Source organism: Pseudonaja textilis, chromosome 5, assembly GCF_049901715.1.
Source record: "Pseudonaja textilis isolate UNSWEBS1 chromosome 5, rPseTex1.2, whole genome shotgun sequence".
Taxonomy (NCBI): domain Eukaryota; kingdom Metazoa; phylum Chordata; class Lepidosauria; order Squamata; family Elapidae; genus Pseudonaja; species Pseudonaja textilis.
This window is the reverse complement of record NC_141994.1, coordinates 46,211,578-46,230,839: the sequence shown is the minus strand read 5'-3', so window position 1 is coordinate 46,230,839 and position 19,262 is coordinate 46,211,578. Positions and strand designations below refer to the sequence as shown.

General features: G+C 36.7%; 2 protein-coding genes across 5 annotated transcripts in view; one reads left to right on the top strand and one right to left on the bottom strand.

The window, feature by feature from the left end:
* Window positions 1–624: 624 nt before the first annotated feature.
* On the bottom strand, window positions 625–19,129 carry RANGAP1 (Ran GTPase activating protein 1). 4 transcript variants are annotated; one of them, XM_026696918.2, is made up of 16 exons: window positions 19,028–19,129; window positions 16,591–16,746; window positions 15,914–16,041; window positions 15,364–15,423; window positions 14,301–14,480; window positions 13,718–13,852; window positions 12,230–12,388; window positions 11,612–11,725; window positions 10,249–10,348; window positions 9,328–9,412; window positions 8,101–8,275; window positions 6,865–6,984; window positions 5,679–5,781; window positions 4,997–5,085; window positions 3,272–3,393; window positions 625–1,408 (listed from the first exon to the last, which is right to left on the bottom strand). In XM_026696918.2, the coding sequence occupies exons 2-16, from the start codon at window positions 16,700–16,702 to the stop codon at window positions 1,339–1,341; spliced, it is 1,752 nt and encodes a 583-aa protein (XP_026552703.1). In that variant the 5' UTR covers window positions 16,703–16,746; window positions 19,028–19,129; the 3' UTR covers window positions 625–1,338. The 4 variants fall into 4 exon arrangements, with proteins under 4 accessions (XP_026552703.1, XP_087790878.1, XP_087790877.1 ...); XM_087934752.1 differs by having other exon boundaries at window positions 8,101–8,268; window positions 9,333–9,412; XM_087934751.1 differs by lacking the exon at window positions 19,028–19,129 and adding an exon at window positions 18,518–19,024.
* The window catches only part of ZC3H7B (zinc finger CCCH-type containing 7B), a 50,848-nt gene continuing 50,704 nt past the window's right edge, over window positions 19,119–19,262 (top strand). The window contains exon 1 of the mRNA XM_087934750.1: window positions 19,119–19,228. The gene's annotated coding sequence lies outside the window, so the exon portion shown is untranslated. The remainder of the gene's footprint in view (window positions 19,229–19,262) is intronic.

Here is a 19,262-nt window from a genome sequence, read left to right as displayed (position 1 = left end):
GATCTTCCCTGATCAGGCTTTGAAACAACTCATAAAATAGAAGAACACAAGTGGGGAAATACTATGATTTTGTAATATAAAAAGGAAAAGTCAATGGAGGATAATAGGAGCTTATTAGACTTACAGGTACAAGAAATCCTTGACTTATTACCACAATTTATCCCAAAGTGAGAAATTCGTTAAGTGAATTTATGCCATTTTACCACTTTTGTCACATTTGTTAATTGAATCATTGCAGTTGTTAAATTAGATAAAAGGATATTAAGTGAACCTGGTTTCCCCGTTGACTCTGTTTATCAGAAGTTTGCAAAAGGTGATTACATGACCCTGGGACACTGCAAATGTCATACACGCGAGTCAGTTGTCAAGCATCTGAATGTAAATTATGGGACCAGGGGGATGCTGCAATGGTCATAAGTGTGAAAAATGTTCATAAATGTTCATAAATTTTTTGTACCATTGTCACTTCTAATGGTCACTAAATGAACAGTTGTTAAGTTGAGGACCACCTGTATTAACTAGCACAACAGAAAAATAGAATATCTCTTCTTCATCTTCACCTTTTTTTTTCCCATTTGAAAAGGACCAGGAAGAAAAAGAGTGGGAAATAAAACCCAAGGCCAGTCAAAATTGATTACGTTTATTCTGAACTACTATTTTAATTTATATTTGTAAGGCAGTTATCACTAACAGTCATTTGCAGGCCACCAGTAATCAGTGGAAATGCCAATGAGTAATGATGAAGGATTCCACATAAATATTCTTGGTCAAAAAGTATATTACATTACCACAGAATAGCTTGAAACTAAAAGAGCAAGAAGTAATAAAAATAGTAATATTGTTTTATGTCTTGTGATGGCCTATATCTGGAGGAAAACAATCTCCCCACTAGGTTCATAGCATAATGCACTTGCAAGGAAGCTTCAGACCTTTGCTGTTATCTCCTAAGAGTAGTCCAAGAAATATATCTGGAGATCTTAGGTAAGTTCTTAACCTTGAGAACAACGAATGAGAAACAGAAGTCCCAGATTAAAAAAAAAGTAATCTGAGACAAAACCAAGAGAGAAAAACAAAACAAAAATACTGAAGAAAGGAAAAAGATTCCTGGGAAGGCAGAGTTCATTTTGGAAACAGACAGCTGAAGAACAACAAACGGCAACATAAAAAGTACATGGCAAAGTTCCTCTAAGTTTGTAATAGTAGAAATGCAGCCAGACATCCTATGTCGCAGTGACCAAGTAGGCGTATTTTCCCCTGAAGGTTCTGAAGCCTTTGCTCTCCATCTCAACATGTTCTCCTGATCGTCTTTGGGTGAGAGAGAGCACCCTGGCCTGTATGTTACAGCTGGTGGAGAGTCTGTAATAGTGAGTGTCGAGCAAAAGAGCAGGAATCCAAAGCACGGTTAGGCCTATGGAGATAGAATGGAAATGATGAGGGGGAAAACTTTTTCTTCAAAATTTCTTAAACTGCATTGAGTCAACAGATACTTAAAGACAGAGTACAAACTGTCATTCTGCCCAAGAAGAATTCTGAAACTTTTCATAGACAATTATCAAATATTTTTAAAAAGAAATATTGAAGATTTTATAACATCAAGGGAAACAGTGTACTTATTTTCTACTTTACATGGGAAGGCTGCTCTGGACAGGAAAAATGCTGAGAGTTTAAAATGTTGATATGAAGTGCAATATCAAATTTGTGCAGCAAAAGTAAGAATTTATAGCAAAAGAAAATATATCCAATGCATTCATATTTCAAGTAGCATCTATTATACAAGCAGAGACTAATAATACTGTTCAATTAATTTCACATTAGAAATAATCTACATTATAGATTATTAAGGAAAATAAAATTTTCAATATTTTTTCTGCATCAATCAAGAAACCCTCCTCAATATTTCACTGGAAGATTTTTCACTTTTTCTATCTACTTTTGGATTGAAAAGAAAATGTAGGATCATAGAATATATATTCAGCACATAGTGTAAAAGAGAAGCATAGGTAGTCCTTGACTTACAACCATTCATTTCAATGGCACTGAAAAAGTGACTTATGACTGTCATGTGATTAAAATTCAGTTGCTTGGCAACTAGCATGTATTGATGACAGTTGCAATGTACCAGGATCATGTGATCACCCTTTGCAACCTTCTGACAAGCAGTGTTAATGGAGAAGCCAGATTCACTTAACAATCATCTTACTAACTTTTTACAACAGTGATTCACTTAATAACCGTGGTAAGAGAAGTCATAAATTGGGGCAAAAATAACTTAGCAACTGTCTTGCTTAGCAATAGAAATTTTGGACTCGATTGCAGTCATAGGTCGAGGACTATCTGTTAACAACTTAATGTAAAAATGCCATATTGTATCCAGTTTTTTTATTTATTATAGTTAAGGCCAAAGATTGATACGATCTGAAGAAAAATTAGAGAATTTAATTGGCATATAATTGTAATAAAGATTTGATTTGATTAGTATCTTAAATATAGAAGTGTGTTAATTTTAATTAAACAGAACAGTTACTACAGTAGAGTACGCCAAAATTTAACAAATTAGCTATTTCTATAGCCTGATTATACAAGTTTATAATTTTGTAGATTTCCTTCTATTGTAAAGGATCTTCCCAGTAAAACATCAAGCAATATTTACTTCTAAAACCCAAAACTGTTTTTATTTATATATATTTTATACTGCTTAATTCTGAAGGCTCCAATAAGTATACTATTAAAGTAATATAGTAATAAACATTAATATCACAATAAATCAATAGCATCATCTTAAAAAAACAGCACAAAATACGACAAACACTACTCGTAAATGTTCCTCTTGGAAAGCCATGTTTTTACAAGTCTTTGGAAGGCCATGGAAACAGTCCCACTGTGGGGAAGAAGTTATTCCACAGGAGGGGAAGCCCTACATAGTAAAAGCCCTCCCACTTCACCTTTTCATAGGTAGAGCCCCTTGGCAGGCTTTTGTATGTGGTTGGTTTCAGCAGGCAGACTCTAAATGGGAAAAGTGTTCTTGTAGATATAGCCCCCAAGTCTGATCCTAAGTCACAGAGAATTTAACAAATAATAACATTTAGACAATCCTTGGGAACAAGTGCAGTTCCTATAAAAGCACAATTCTTTGACAGTGTCAATATTGCCCATTACCTTTACTCATCAATAGGTTCAGGAACACTAATTCATGTGAACGTATTGGATTCCCCCCCTTCCCCCCCTCCCCCCAGTGTATTGCTAATCTTTCCACTGAGATCACAATACTCACTTTGTAACAAAGGCCAGGAGAATAGGGGCAAGGGACTTGGGAAAATAATCCTGCTGGACCATATGGTTCAGTGTCATCAGAGGGCCATAAAGGCTCGGAACAGCCCTGATCTTCTCTTCACTCTGAAAGGTAAAAGGAAAAAGGAAGATTAAAAGGAAAGTTACTATATTTAGGGGGACCAGCAACATTTACACAGTATTGTCCCCACCACCTCCCACAACCACACAGAATCCATTTTGTTCCATTCTGCAACCATTCCAGCAATCCTTCAGCAACCTTTCTAAACTCAGACTCTGAACTGGAATATCCCCATATTCCTTTATTTTTTTGCCTCCCAGAAAGGTGTGGTGTGATGCCATCATATTTATTCCATTTTCATAAAGATTGATAGAAGATAGAATTTTGCATTAAATTATTGCTTGAACATACCAACATACCAATCTTTGTCTTTCCAAATATAAATACAAATGGACCTCAACATACAACTATTTTATTGAATGACCGTTCAGTTACAAGGGCACTGAAAAAAAGTGACATATGAGCCATCCTTATACTTATGAGTGTTGATTTATCCCCACAGTCACATGATCAAGCTTTGGGTACTTTTTAATTTTTTTAAAATCTTTTCATATAAATAGAAAGAGCAACATATTGAATATCCGTATAAACACCGTGTTGTCTGTTTACAATTCTTTTGAGTAATACTCATCAAAGTAATAGATATTCTCTAGTAGTAATCTCGTAATAACAGTGCTTTTCCCTCATAATATTAATACATATTATTAATACTAATCAAAATTAATATGTTACAACAAACAACCCTAATAATGAAAGTAATTTATTTCTCTTGTGATTTTACAAATTCTAACTTCTGTTTCTCTTATTTAACCATCGATAGAACAGATCCCATATCTCAAAATACTTGGTGTTTTCCTTTTCTTTAATTTCAAGTGTTAGTTTATTCATTTCTGCACATTCTAAGATTTTTGTTATTATCTTTTGTTCTGTAGGGTTCTCCTCGCATTTCCAATGTTGTGCAAACACGATTCTGGCCACTGTTAACACATGTTCTATTAAATATACATTCCTTTTACTGTATTTTTCTGGTATTATGACAAACAGAAATATTACCAATTTTAAATCTATACGTTCCTTTATCATTTTTTCTATCCAGGTATGTACTTTAGTCGAGGTTTTTTTTGGCTTTCAGGCATGTCCACATATGGTAGTATGAGCCCAGGATGTGGTTGCACTTCCAACACTTGGCAGACATATTCTTAAATATTCTAGCTAATCTTGCTGGAGGAAAGTGCCATCTACAAAACATTTTGTATAGGTTTTCTTTATATGCAGTGGATATGGTCAATTTATAATTTGTATCCCACAACTTTTGCCATTTGTCCAATTCTATAGAATACCCAAAATTTTTAGCCCATGTTATCATGGTTTCTTTTACTTGCTCCTCTTCCATTCTAACAGTCAATAGATAATTACAGAAATTTTTAATTAATTTCTCCTCCGCTCCCATTAAAACCTTTGGGTACTTTTCAACTGGCATGTATTTACAATGGTTGCATGAAGTTCCAAGATCCCTTCCAACTCTATCATTCTGTAATTTATTACATGTGCCATCATACCTGGTATTCACCTACGGAGCGTTTTGGAATAGAAAATATACAGTCAGACCTGATAGCTATCAAAAATCACCTGTCTCTGCCTACTTACCTTTAGCAATCCCATGTGAATCAAAAGGCTTGTTATGAAAGCATCCGAATTGAAGTTAGCTGATGAAAAAGCTTCTCTCATCAAAGCATCTAAAAAAATCCAACTGTATTAGAAACATGGAAACCCCAATCCTTGGGGAAATATTATTTGATTTTGATCTACTGCCTATGTCCTGTAGTCTAAGGAAAGACAACACATTTAGCATCATAGTCTTAGCTAACAATTTCAAATATTTAAAAATAAACCTAAAGGAAAAAAGCATGAATTAAGTTCCTATAGTGAAAGGCAGCATTTTTTAAACAGAAATAAGACAAACTAATTTTAAATTGACCTCTTTTGTAAAATAGTACATAAAAAGGAACATTCAAAAAACTAATGTCTGGCCCAATCTCCATACATTTGATCTCCTGAGCTACAGGATAGTAGAAATTGTCAAAAAAGAGAGGTTATTAAGAATTTGATGGCAACTTTATCTAATAGATTTTACAGACATGGATCTGCTTATATCAGGGCTGTCAAACTCCAAGCCAGCAGGCCAGATGCATCGTGCACTGGCCATGCCCATACCCAGTTTAGTGAAGGGGGGAAAAGTCCTGATATCTCATGAGGCCACCATGACATCGTGAGTTTGACACTCCCTCATCAACATTGTACTGATTAAAACCTTTAAAAAAGGACATACCTGTTGTTTCACACACTGCTGTTTTTACTACTGTCTCATCTTTGAAGACAGAAGAGATCTTAAGGAAAACAGTAACAACTTTCTCTGTGTCAGATGTGTCTGTCTAAAAGAAATATATCAAAGTTAAACTTGCTACAATAGTTTATCACTAGAAAGAGAACAGGTGGCCTGTGCTATTACTTATGGCATCTCAACCTCATAAAAACTGTTCTGCAATAGAACTAGGTCAGTGATGGTTAACCTTTTTGGTGCAGAGTGCCCAAAGCACACGTGAATGCATGTGCGCGTGCCCCAAAATGCAGTGAGAGCTACCCCCGTGCATGTGTCCCCCGGTCCCATTTTGGCTTCCGGGTTGGTGCAGGCAGCTTTTCAGGCCCAAAATAGGGCACGGGGGGGGACCTCGTGATCTCTGCAGTTTCTTCCCCCAGTGCGCCCTAGTTTTCTCCTCCATTTCTGCCATGGAGAGACACCTGCAGAGATTGGGGAAGGCACGGGCGGCTGAAATGGAGGAGAAAGCTAGGGCACACTGTGGGGAGAAACTGCGGAGATTGAGGAAGGCACAGGAAGCAGAAATGCAGGCGAAAGCTAGGGCATGCTAGGGGGAGAAAGCTAGGGTGTGCTGAGGGGAAAACTGCGGAGATTGGGGAAGGCCCTGTCCCCACTCACGCACAGCAGTGACCTGAAGACCAGCTGGCTGGCGGGAGGCACGCACAAATGTGTGGTGGAGCTGGGCTGGGGCGATGGCTGGCGTGCCCGCAGAGAAGGTTCTGCGAGCCACTTGTGGCATGCGTGCCATACGTTGACTTGATTCTAAAGCAGTGTTTAAGTAGGCAGAGACCTATAAACAGAACATTGGCACACAATTCCATAGACCAACTGCATGTTTTTCCAAATACCCAGGGCATGCCTTGATGACCTTTCTGAAGTCAGATCTAAAGTGCTGCATAGCCCTACCATTTCTTATTTCTCCAAAGAAATAACAATTTTAACTAATTTAAATAGCTTGCAAAGTTGCTATGTGATATTGGGTTTAATACACATTAGAATTCTAATATTTGGTAAGTTTCCAAGTAAAGCAATGGGTAAAGTAGAAGAGAGGAGACACCAGTCAATAAGAACAGAACTACTGAGCAACTAGGCACGGTGCCCAGAAAAGTGTGTTTTGTAAAATATTAGCAATGTTTACCTGTTGCATTATCAAAGCCGAACACTTGGGGCCAAGGCGCAACAATTTCTCTGGCGATGGGAAAGCTAGAAAGGTGCCAACATCAACAGGAGGAAGAGGAGAGGATAATGGTGTAGAATCCTGGAAGAAATCCTGAAAATTAATATTTTTCCAGAAAATACAGAAAAAATAGAAGCTGTGTAGCAGATGAGAAATGATGGAATGGGTAATGCAGTAACGTGGATTCATTTAGGCAGAAGTAGTATAGCTTCTTCCAAGTTTATTGGGAGATAAATATCCTTTGATCTTGTTGTCACCACTCCAAGATGATAAGAATTTTAATCTTGTGGTCTGATTTTTATACTGATATTGTCATCTCTTTTATTTCTGCTAATATAATATATTAGATGAGAAATATAATCTTTTGCTCATTCACTAGTTTTATTTAACAATAACTTTGTACAGCAAATGATATGACCAGCTGCCTCTTTTCTCTGCTTTATTACAGAAAAGTTGTTCAGCTAGTCACTTTCCTTTAGATTTTGATATAATTATGCTTCCTTTTCCTGTTTTATTCTGTTGAATTGTCAGTTGCTACTTTTTCTCTTCTTGTCCCCCATCTCTAAATTCTGTTTGCTTTTTGTCTGTACTCCTAAAACAGCAATAGGTCATTTCTGTAACTTAAAATATGCAGGCAGTTTTAAAACCAAACAGCCAGCTTGGCCTGGATATGAATTCAGGAATACACTCCAGGAACGTTTGCAGGAATCTAGTATATATGGCTACATTTACCAGGAAATTTAAATGTACATCATATTAATTTTACATACTTACAAAACACTGTAGCCAAGTGTCTTAACAGGAAAAAACATGAAATGTATTCAAGTGAATAAATAATTTGTAAATTTTATTTTTGTCTACAGTATTTTGGAAACAATAATTTGGAAGTGTACATTTTAAAATGTTAAGTTTCAAGGGGAAAAGCAGCAAAGGAATATTAAACAGGAGTAGGTGTATGCATTTGTTTTCATTAGGCAGGTACACTTAATTCCTTAAGGATAATTATTTGAAAAAGTCAGCAGCTATAAAACTGATAAATTTGTCTAGCAATGTATTACTTTAGTTTGTTAAATAATTTTATATAAGCAAAAACGGACAATAAATAGCTACAACAGCTTTCCAACTGATACCACCAGGCATATCAACTGCAGCAGCTGTTGTTCTTGTTTAAAAGAGGAAAGGTATGCTTATACCTACATGTTCCTCTAAGATTTTTTTAGGTGTAAGGGGTTCTTGTTCTTCCTGCCCCCTATCCTGCACCTGAAGTGGCTCTTCTTCCTCTTCTTCTTCCTCTTCCTCCTCCTCCTCCTCTTCTTCTTCCTCTTCCTCCTCCTCCTCCTCCTCCTCTCCATCATCCTCTCCATCGTCATCACTAAATGAATACAAGAATATAATTATCATACTATTGGGAGACATATGCAGACATTTATTTCTAGCCAGCTTGTATTCATCATTATAAAATTGTAAACACATATGAATAAAAAATTGGATATCCAAAATACAGTAAGTAACCATATTGTCCACAAGGTCATATCCATATTCATAACAAGATATGATATTAAATCTAACCCAACTCCTCCTAGTGTGGGTAATAGAAATACTAAGTCTTAGCTGCAAAAATCTAGCTGATCCTAGTTAGGAGCAATGAATTTGAATTTTCTGCATTTGTTGCCACCTAGTCCTCCAGATTTTTGTAACACAAAATCTAGTAGACCTAGTTCAAGAATAACAATAATTTTTAGAAATAAATGGAAGAATCAAAGATAATAAATGCAACTTGTCAAATATCAAATCTTTGAAAAAAAGACAAGATTTTGACTGTTCCAATTCAAGAATTTGGCAGGGAGGGAGGGAGGGGGAGGTGAAACACAACAGGTTTTTTTTTATTTCCCAAGCTCAATTTTTTTTAGTGCAAATTGGAAAGAATTGTGGCAGCAGTTGGAACAAAATGGTTTCCAACAGCCCTGGATCATAGCTCAGACTGCCTGCACCTTGAAGGCTGGAGAAAAGGCAGAAGAACAATTACAACAACATGCATATGTATTTCTCCACTTCTGCCGAAGCCACAGTACAAATTAACCTTAAACCAAATTACACAACAGCTGCACAGTATACTTTCATTTTTGCTACTGAGGTTTTGCTGAAAGGCTCTTAAATGAGTCTTGCAGCCATGAATATCCATTATATTAAACAAATCATTTCAAGGCTGTGTATATAATACATATATCTAAGAACCAAACATCCAGGGCAATTAAAAATACTATTTTCTGGTTTAATAATGAGTTCTGCAGTGAAATTTATCAAATTAACAAAGTGTTAGTGTACACTGAACTTAATTGATGCTGAATAAGTGCCTATTTCACACATTAAAAATAATTTAGAAATTGAAATAGCCAATTATTGGAGGCTCCATTAGTATCTTACCTCAGGGAGCCTAGGACCTCTCCCATGTTGAAGCCTTCAAGGATTTCCTGGAGCTGTTCACAGCCTTCTTCTCCAAAGCAATTGCCTATGACAAGGATAAAAGCAACAATGACAAGGATAAGGAGAAGTATATATTTTTAAAGGATAGTTTGAAAAGCTCTATGTTCCTATGTGGAGAACTGGATAAAACCACCAGCTTTAATATCATATCTGCATAAAAAATGCTATACTGCAATTAAAGATGATCACTGTAAAGTCTTTGAAATCAATTGACTCAGATAGGATGGGCAATTTGTGGCCTACTCGTCCTTGCACGTCACATCTTTCGATCTCCAGAGTCTATGCTGCCAAGATGGCATATGTATGGTTTCCTACCAATACTCAGATTAAAAACCAAAAGATGTGAATGTTTTCTGGTGTGTTTAACACACCTACAAAGGTTTTTAAAACTCAAGGCCTCTGACCCTTAACACCCATAGGAATCTATTCATCATGATGTTTGGCTGCAGAAAATAAACTTATTCTGGGCTATGCTTGGGTTTGCACAAACACTGTAAGTGCCCACAAAATATAGGTATCAAATTAAAACTGTTGCCTATCCAGCTTCTGAAAAAGTCAGTAAATTTACCTAGCAATAAGATTTGCATAATCTTAAAAACTACAGTGAATCCTGGGGTCCATTATTACTGAGATTGCAGAGTTGAGGAAACTAGAAGACCAGGCATCATCCAATGTCAATTGGTAAAAAGAAGATAGGGAATAGATAATGAACTGAAAATCTGTGGAAAGCTAATTGAAAGGGAATGAACTTGAGAAAGAGAAGGGAATTTAGATTAATGTACACATTAACTCAACAGTTTGGTTGCAGATTTTAGGAACGATAAACAGCATTATCAATCATAGCACAATCACATACAGTACCATTGAGATCTAACTTCTCCAGCTCTGATTTGTCCTCAGTAGCCTCAGCAATTCTAAGGGCAGCATCTATCTTAATCTCACAGAAGGCTAAGTTGAGTTCCTAGAAAGCAGAAAGTAAAGTTCATAAGAATACTTGGTTTAGGAAGAATACACGAAATATTTTTAAGTGGGCTCATGGCATCTATAATTCATACCATCCAGAGTCCTAAAAAACAATTCAGAAACAACAGGGGCAGTGACAAGGTGCCTGGATTATAAATAATTATTTCTGAAGATTGCAGTTAATGCTTAATTGACAGCTTGGGTTGATTTCATTTTTGATTCACTGCTTTTTAAGTTCATGGATGAATAGATTACGTTCCTGGATGATATGTGACACATAAACCGTGGCTGCCGGGAACCCCATTCTTCTCACTAGCTATCAGGAAATGTATTTTTTTCCTGTTGTTTTTATGACAGAAAATTAAACAATCTGTGGTTCACAATGCTTACTGTGAATTGTTGAGGCTCTGATATATGCATATAAATATGCTACCCTAGCCCGGCAAATTATTCAACTTTAGGATTTAAGAAGTTACCCATCCACATTTTAGAATAATATGTGGGCCTTCATTCCAATTTAATATAAACAAAATTTACATTTATCTTAAACCAAATATACACGACTCTCTAACTTCATCATGTAGCTTGACAAAACTGAAATGTTCTTGGTGTTTTTAATTTGACTTCCAACTCATGACTATCTTTAGCTGTAAGGTGGATGGTAACATAATTTTAAGATTTAAAAACCAGTGTTCTCCAAGTAGTTTCTTAAAATGCAAATCTGTATGTATTTCATATTTATATGATCTCTAATACCAAAACTTTTACTTACAGAAGCAGAAGTTATGCTCTGGTCCTGCCCTAGCCAAACAAATTTAGGAAATTAACTGGTTCCACTGCAATAGTCGGGGCTACAGCTTCAGAGAAGGATTATTCTTTATTTTTCTTCACTGTCTGCTGAGCACAACTAAAGATCCTCAATAAATCCTCATATTATTTTTTTTTCTTTTAACGACCCCATAATCCCTTGAGGGGTGGAGTCGGGATAACTGAATGGAGCTGAGTGTTTACTGGCCAGATGCCCTTCCTGTCACCAATGCAGAGATTTTGCCACAGATATATTCTCATTATGCCCAGAGAAAGAAATATCTGCCTCTACCGATGACTGAACTCACAGCCTCCTGATTGTGAGGCAAGAACTCCACCTCTAGACCACCACACCACTTACCCAATAAGCATCTTCATGTCAGCCATAATTTAGTTTGTCTCATCGCATACATAGCAATATACAAAATAGGATTAAAGTATGGCTGGTCAATACCTTTAGTTTATGAAGGCCTTCACTAACAGCTTCAGCAATAGCAATAGCGCCTTGTGAACGCACTAGGCAATCCCCAAAGTTGATTGTTTCCACTTGACGGAGTTTCTTAAGGGTCTGAATAAAATAAAGAAAACAATGCAGACTGTTCAACCTTGACAGAAGTGCTTTCTTTTAAAAATATAAGAGAGCTGTACTGAATCAGACCTGTTGCACCCATCATTTCAGAGAAGCTCATAAACAATTCCCGTGTGCATGTGAGATTACTCATCTAGGTTCTGCCAGAAATTTAGAGGCACACTGCTATTATAGATAAAATGGTACCCTTACTCTTCATGAATTTCTCTAATACCATTTTGAATTCTTCCCAGGGATGTCAATGTTGTATTTTACATTAGCAAATTCCCAACCTCTACCACCCCACCAATTACTATCTCACATGCATTAACATATAAGCAAACTTAATGTACACTGGCAAAAAATTCAGATTGTTTTCTCTTCTTTAAATAATTAATCCATTTTACTTCACAACTGCTGTTCTAGATTTGAATCCAAATCATTATTAATGTGGAAATCAGTATTAATATAAAATGTAAGACAAAATTATTGAAAAGTGCTTACTTCTGCCATAGCCACAGCTCCCTTCTCAGTGAAAGTGTTATCATTCAAATTTATCACTCTCAGCAAGGGATTGACAGCAAAGGCCTCAGCTAAGGCTGTAATTCCTGGATGGTTAATTCCATTCTGTGGCATATGAACGTCTTCCAAAGTCCCAATAACCTGAGGATCAAGATAGCACAGAAGGCCATTGTTCAAACAGAAGTAAAATATTTTTTTCCTAATAACTTAAACTCTTCATACACAAGAAGGCAAATATCACTTATTTTAATCTAAAATAGCAGAGTGTAGAAGCTATTTCAAGCCCTAGGGTTTGCTACTACTACCACGTAGAGATTCACCAAATGGAGTGCAATGCATGGTATTTTGAATAAAATTATTTTCAAAAACATTAAGTACAACATTTAGCTTCTTTTTCTCATGTACCTTGTATAACGTTACTTACAACAAAAATGATAGGTTAGACATCTTTGTATACTCAGCCCTACTTCTTAAATACACTCAGATTTATCAATTGAGGACCCTATTTACCAAAAGTGATTTTAAAGTTTCAAGGACCCTTTTGTTGTAAAGCTCAATTTGTCAATCTATCTCAGAAGTTCATGTGCCCATAAAATAAGAATCTAAAACAGTCTAAAGACCATATGTCCCAACAAAATGTATTAAGACAACATTTACTAGGGTCACTTTTATCTTTCTACCGGTATTACATTTCCCCTACAATTGCTTGAATACAACTACTAGTAGGTTACAATGGCAGTTGGGATCAGAATTTCTGCCGATTAGCAATGAAGTTGTAAAGTGTGACATCACGACATTGCTTAGCTACAGCAATTTGGACAATCCCAGTTGCCAACATGACCTCAGAACTATGCAGGTCATTAAATGAGGACCTCACATGATCACAACTTTGAATTTCCTGCAATTTTTCCCAATGACTTTACTTATGAGAAGTTGGCAGGAAACATAAAAATTGCAATCAGGTGACTATGGAGATGCTGCAATGGCCAGAACGCTAGGATTGATCATATGTACCATTTGTTAAATGCTGTCATAATCTTTGAATAGTTGCTGAACAAATGGTTGGAACCAAGGGACTATCGGTAAGTTGAAATATGACACAGAACAATGGCTTTCTATTTATGTAGGGCAGCTGGGCCGAACTTGTTGCACTACAATGATCAATCTATACTGCAATGATGGTACTGTTTTATTAATATGATGTCTCAATTTGTTGAATCCTTCAAACACATTCAGGAAGTGGCTGTTTCTCTGAAGAAATTGACTACTATTACAAAAGCCATCAGCAGCAGCCATCAGTAGCACCAATAGCCATCAGCTAGTAAGAACACAATGTACAACAAATCAGAATTGGATAAAAAGAATATTCATGTTTTTATAACACATCTGACCAAAGCTCAGATTTTCCCTTCCTATTTGCCAATTACACGTAACTGTTTAATGGGATACTACTCTAATTCTTATACTCACTGTGAATGCCTCAGCTAGAGCAGTTGCACCATCATTTTCCAGACGGTTCCTGCCAGCCATAAATACTTTCAGAGCCAATGGCTTGCCTTGAGCAGTTGATTTCCTGTGACATTCTTTCAGAGCTTCTGCTAAGATCTTAAGAAAAAACAATGTTTGCTAAGATGTCAATTCATTATGCCTACATGGAACAAATTATTTAAATTGCAGTTTTATATACACGATAATGGACACTCCGCTAGTAACTTTGTGCATTAGTAACATTTCCAATTGTAACATAAAAAAGAGTAATTTTGGTCATGAAATTGGCATGAATGCATGTACTCAACTTAGATTTCTCTGTGGGATACAGGGTGGCAGATTCTTTATCTCTTAACTAGAGTTCCTTTAGAACATTCTAGGGCAGACCAAGAATAAGCCACCATATTTTTCATTAGAGTAAATGATGTTGACTTCCCCATCAATTTGGGAGGCATCCTAAGACAACAATCTATAGCAATACATCATGTGTGTAGAAACAAATCACAAGGGAAGCTGGAAATCATTCTACTCTCTACTTCAGAAAGATCCAGGAAATGCTTTTTACCTTGCCACCACCAATACCCATGCCACAGTTGTTTAGCTTGAGTTCCTGCAGAGTAAAACAGGTAGGGCTCTTCAACAATGCCTCAAATCCACTGACTCCATCTGGTCCAAAGGCATTATCACTCAGATCCAACTCCACAAGTTGGCAGCCAGCAGAAATGAGGGCTTCTCCAAGAGAAATCTGACAAATGATAAAAGGTAGAACAAAATCCTCCTTTTACAGAAGAAAAATATTTTGTTCAAAGCCGATACTATTTTTTTTTTTGCTTCATGATGTATCATTTCAATTTATGAAAAATGGAACATACTTTGTAGAGTATCCCTAAACTTTTCACATAAGACTCATAAACTCATATATAGTATGCGATAAAGAGAAAAAAACTGCTAGTAAATTATCTTAGGTATTTTTATACAGGAATAAGCTCCAAATGAACTTTCATTTGAGTAACCATTCCTAAAAATAGACTGGATTTGTGAATGACTTCACTTATCAGCAGCTGAGCTGAAGGCAAAATTTAAAAAATATGGAATAACAAATCACAACTTACTATAATGCTGTAAGTTCAGCCTTTCTCTCACACACATCCATGACAACCTACTTCAGTTTTAATTTAAAACATATATTCACTTATTTCCTTAACTTAGTGAAAGAAGGCAATTCCTTCAGTCTACAACAATATTTCTTAAAAGTATGACCTGTGACACTGCCTTGAACTGAATTAGACTGCTATTTGTTTACCTTAGCATGACCTACTCTGATTAGCAGCAGTGTCAGCCAATGATCTTCTTTGCCTTTCTATTGAGAAATGTCTTAACTGGAAATAACAATAAAGAACTGAACCTGAGATTTTTTCACAGGTTCTTATATATACTACTGTATATTACTGATTTGTCATTAGTCTCCAGATGTTCTTTTGATTGGTCCTTGCTTCCATCTAAAGCTCTGTAAAAAAAAATCAGCATACTGCTGTCATTTTGATCACTAACCTCAGATGATACTCCCACACTGTAACATTAGAAAAATCTCATGTTAATAATAGTTAACAGTTACATATTTCACGTACCAAAGCAGGGGGAATCTCAGATCTCAGTCTCCCAGTGAACATATCACTCCAATGACACCTCTAGAATAATATATTATAAACATTGGTAAAAATCATAGAAGATACATAATAGTTTATTTCTCTATGATGTCCTTAGTGAACAATATGCATAATTGCAAAAATTACTGTATGTGAATAATAACCAAGTTCCATAATAACATAATAACCAAGCTCCAAAGAGTGCATTTATTTATTTACCCTGTTTGCTCAAATATGTAATACCAATTTACTTTATTTTATCAAGAGTTGAAGCTAATTTCAGAGAAGGATTGAACACTAATCCTCCAAAACATAATATTTCTACGACATAAAGTAGCGGGTATGAGAGATATATGACAAAGTATGCAAGGTTGAGGGTTAATGTTATTCAGAATGTGAAAATAATTAAGATCCTATAAAATGTTTCTTATGCTTGTCATCCGAAATATTCTTCAAACACATCGTCAAAGTTATAATAAATTTAAAGTACAATTCCATCGTTATACAGAATAATCAGACATCAAAATCTCACCTTGAGCTGAGATTTCTTCTCCAGTGCCTTGGCAATGACTTTTGCTGCTTCAACTCCCACAGTATTTCCTTCCAAACGCAGGGCTTCTAGTCCATCAAACTCTTCAATCTCTTTGATCACATCTTCAGCTGCAGAGAGAGGCAGAATATTTTTGAACTCTAACCCAAACTACATTTATCCTCATTATAATTCCATCTCAAGTCCTATTGCCTCTCCACCAATCATGCTTTCCTTTCTTTTCAAAATTTTGCACTCTTTACCAAGATGACTTAAAGCAAAATAACAGATTCCTGATTGCTGTTTCACGTTATTCATATAGTTATCCACCATCAGATCTGTAATCAATCTCTAGAAGTCATGTAGACAGTTAGGCAGCAGCCCACTACCAGGTCGTGGCCTATTTCAAACTGAGCCGCATGAAAGGTGGGCGGGCACACACAGGCGTGCAGCTCAACTCATCCAAGCAGCGAGCCGACACATATGTGCTCGCAAGGCCCAGTTCTCCTCTCCCCTGTCAGCTGGGTCTGGCCACAAAGTTTGGGGACCACCGATTTAGGATTCAGCCTATTTGGGGGTATTATAATATATGCTTTTATTTTATATAAATGAGCTCTGCAAAAATAATACATCTACTCAATGAAACACTCATAATCAACAGCAACAGCATATCCTCTTACCATCTTCTGCAGTATTGAGTTTCAGACTTTTGCCTTTAAAGCTCAGCAGCCCTCCACCCACTTGGGTTTTAGCAAGTGATTCTGCAAGCTTAGTTATATCTTCTGATGCCATTTTTTAACTGTGCCAACGGTTGCCAATATCAGATGGGAAAGATGCTGGAAAAGAGGAGAGAAATAACTAAGTATGTGAGAGATAAAAATTAGCCTCTTTGACTCCCTCTCCTGTTCTCTTCTTTTGGTACAGAAAGAATAACAAGAGGAAACTACAGATTGTTATTGTATTGGCTCTATGGCTTCATAGTTATTGAATCTTTTGCTACCTCAGAAAAAGAAAGTGAAGAGCAACTGTTCTTGTAGTAATCTATAAAACTGTCAAGTGTACTAGACTAATAATTTCTAATTACCTTGCATGATAATATGCCACTGAACTAGGCTGAAAGTTTGCTGTGAAGACAGCAATGTTTGCTCTATTCTGACAAAACCAGCTAGGTCATTTCACCCAAATATTACTCAGCTTATCGTAACATGTTACCTAGCATCATTTTATAGCAAATGCTACCAACCTGCTTCTGCATAAATTAGAATTAACACATTTCAAGCAAGGATGGATAGTGCAGGGCAGAGGATGCACTAAGGCAAGGAAGGCTTCAAACAAATTAGTTGGATAGCCAAGGTCATCATCCAGAAAGTCCAGATCCACCTTTCTTAAAAAAGTAAATTCTGTTTTCATTTCATAAAAATTAATTTTCTTATTTCTAGTTTCTGTCCATCCTATTTTATATACAAACCTGAGCAACAAATGATTCATGAGAATAAAAAGTAAATTTAACTGTCAATAGATTTCCTATCAGCCTTCTTTTTTTTCAATAAAAAAGCATTTCCTAGCCATATATTCTAATTCCCAACTGTTCTGTTCCAGCCACAGGTGAACCTCCAAAGAACTGAACATAGCACTGACAGAGCTACATTACAACCATTTGTTTAGTAGCAGTTTGTACCACACTGAAAAAGTGATTTATGAGTGTTTTTCACACTTATGACCATTGCAGCATCCCCATGGTTACATGATTAAAATTTAGATGTTTGGTGATTGATTCATTTATGATGGTTGCAGTGTCCTGGGATCATATGATCCCCCTTTGTGACCTTTGGACAAGCACAATCAATTGGGAAGCCAGATTCACTTAACAACTGTTAGTAACTTAACAACTGCAGTGATTCACTGAACAACTGTGGCAAGAAAGTTGTAAAATGGGGCAAAACTCACTTAATATATCATTTAGCAACAGAAATTTTGGGCTAAATTGAGGTCATTAAGTCCAGGAGTACCTGTATTTTATAACACTGCCTTATTTGCCATTACATAAATATAAAAGAGTGACTGAATAGTAACAAAGGAACAAACCACAGACATTGCAATACTTTTGTTATTTATTAGATTTTATCCCTTTATTTTTTTATAAGTAATTCAATGCAGCAAACATATCTAATACTTCTTTCTGTTCTTATTTTCTCCACAACAACTAGTTATACTACTAAGGACCTTAATTTTCCTATTATTTTGGGAAAAAATATAAGTTATTTTCTATTTCTATGTTTTCCTTACTAATGTCATCTGTATCTTCTGACCAACACAAATCTTTCGGATTGTAGTAACCTGGCAGTATTAATCTGTATTTTAGAAAGTTTCCTTTTTTGATGTTTTGCCATCAGTTCTTTTCCACTTCTGGAACAAAATATTTTTTTAGAGGTCAGCTAAAGAATGCGATCTTTTTTTAGGAAAAACCCAAAAGGGGCTAGATAGAGAACTCTTGGTTGCTCTATCCTTATTATTCTTCAACGTGACAGAACTCCTTATGCATTTCATACAGGTACACGTTATAATTTTGCTAATTAATCGCAAACCAGATCAATGTTTTCCCCTCACCGTTCTATAAGCAAAATCCAACAACGTAAACACAATAGCGACAGAGATGAAAACGCACTCGGTTACCGAACTCCTCCTCCTGAAAGCCCCAGTTCAGACGTGCGCTCAGAATTTACATAACCCAATCTAATCTGGCCTCACTCGTAAAGAGCAACGAGGGCATGACGTCACACAGGGGCGAGAACAAGCAGGTTTTGGCAGGAAAACCCATCGGTGTGAAAGAGGTTTTGACAGGCAGTCACGTCCAATTGCCCGATAGTGCTTTTCGTTCGCAACCCCATTCACCAGCGACACGTCTACACGTGTGCATACCCCTAACATGTGCAGCCCAGGAAGCAAGACAGTAGCGCCTTCCTCCTCCCCCAAAATACGGCTCCTTCAGTGTCCCGGCAGGCGTAATCAGAACCGCTGAGGAGGAGGAGAGAGGAGGAGGAGGAGCGAACCTTCCCTCAACTTACTAACGACCTCGAATAAATCAGGCTAATCAACTGTCCGCCCTGCGGCGCCTACCTGGCGCGTCGGTTCTCGCTGTCACGTTGAAGCCACTCCGGCCACCGCAGCCACCCAAGATGATGGCGTTGAGGGAGGCGGAGGATTTGAAAGCCGGCAGTTTTGTTTCCCGGGTTGTGATTCGCTCCGTGGCCGCTTGCGTTTGCTCGGGGCGGCTTTCTTGGCCTCTTTACGCTCCTCCTTCCTTGCAACGACTCTGAGGTAATTGTAGCGAAAGGGCGGTGATGGTGAAAAG

What these genes read in the sequence shown, in the direction of transcription:
- RANGAP1 (XM_026696918.2), bottom strand. Translation starts at nt 16,702, where the DNA reads ATGGCATCAGAAGATATAACTAAGCTTGCAGAATCACTTGCTAAAACC. An exon ending in ACTCAATACTGCAGAAGATG is followed by an intron (nt 16,042 to 16,590) that starts GTAAGAGGATAT and finishes CTCTCTCTGCAG; the next exon opens with CTGAAGATGTGATCAAAGAG. An exon ending in GAGCTGTGGCTATGGCAGAA is followed by an intron (nt 11,726 to 12,229) that starts GTAAGCACTTTT and finishes TATTTTATTCAG; the next exon opens with ACCCTTAAGAAACTCCGTCA.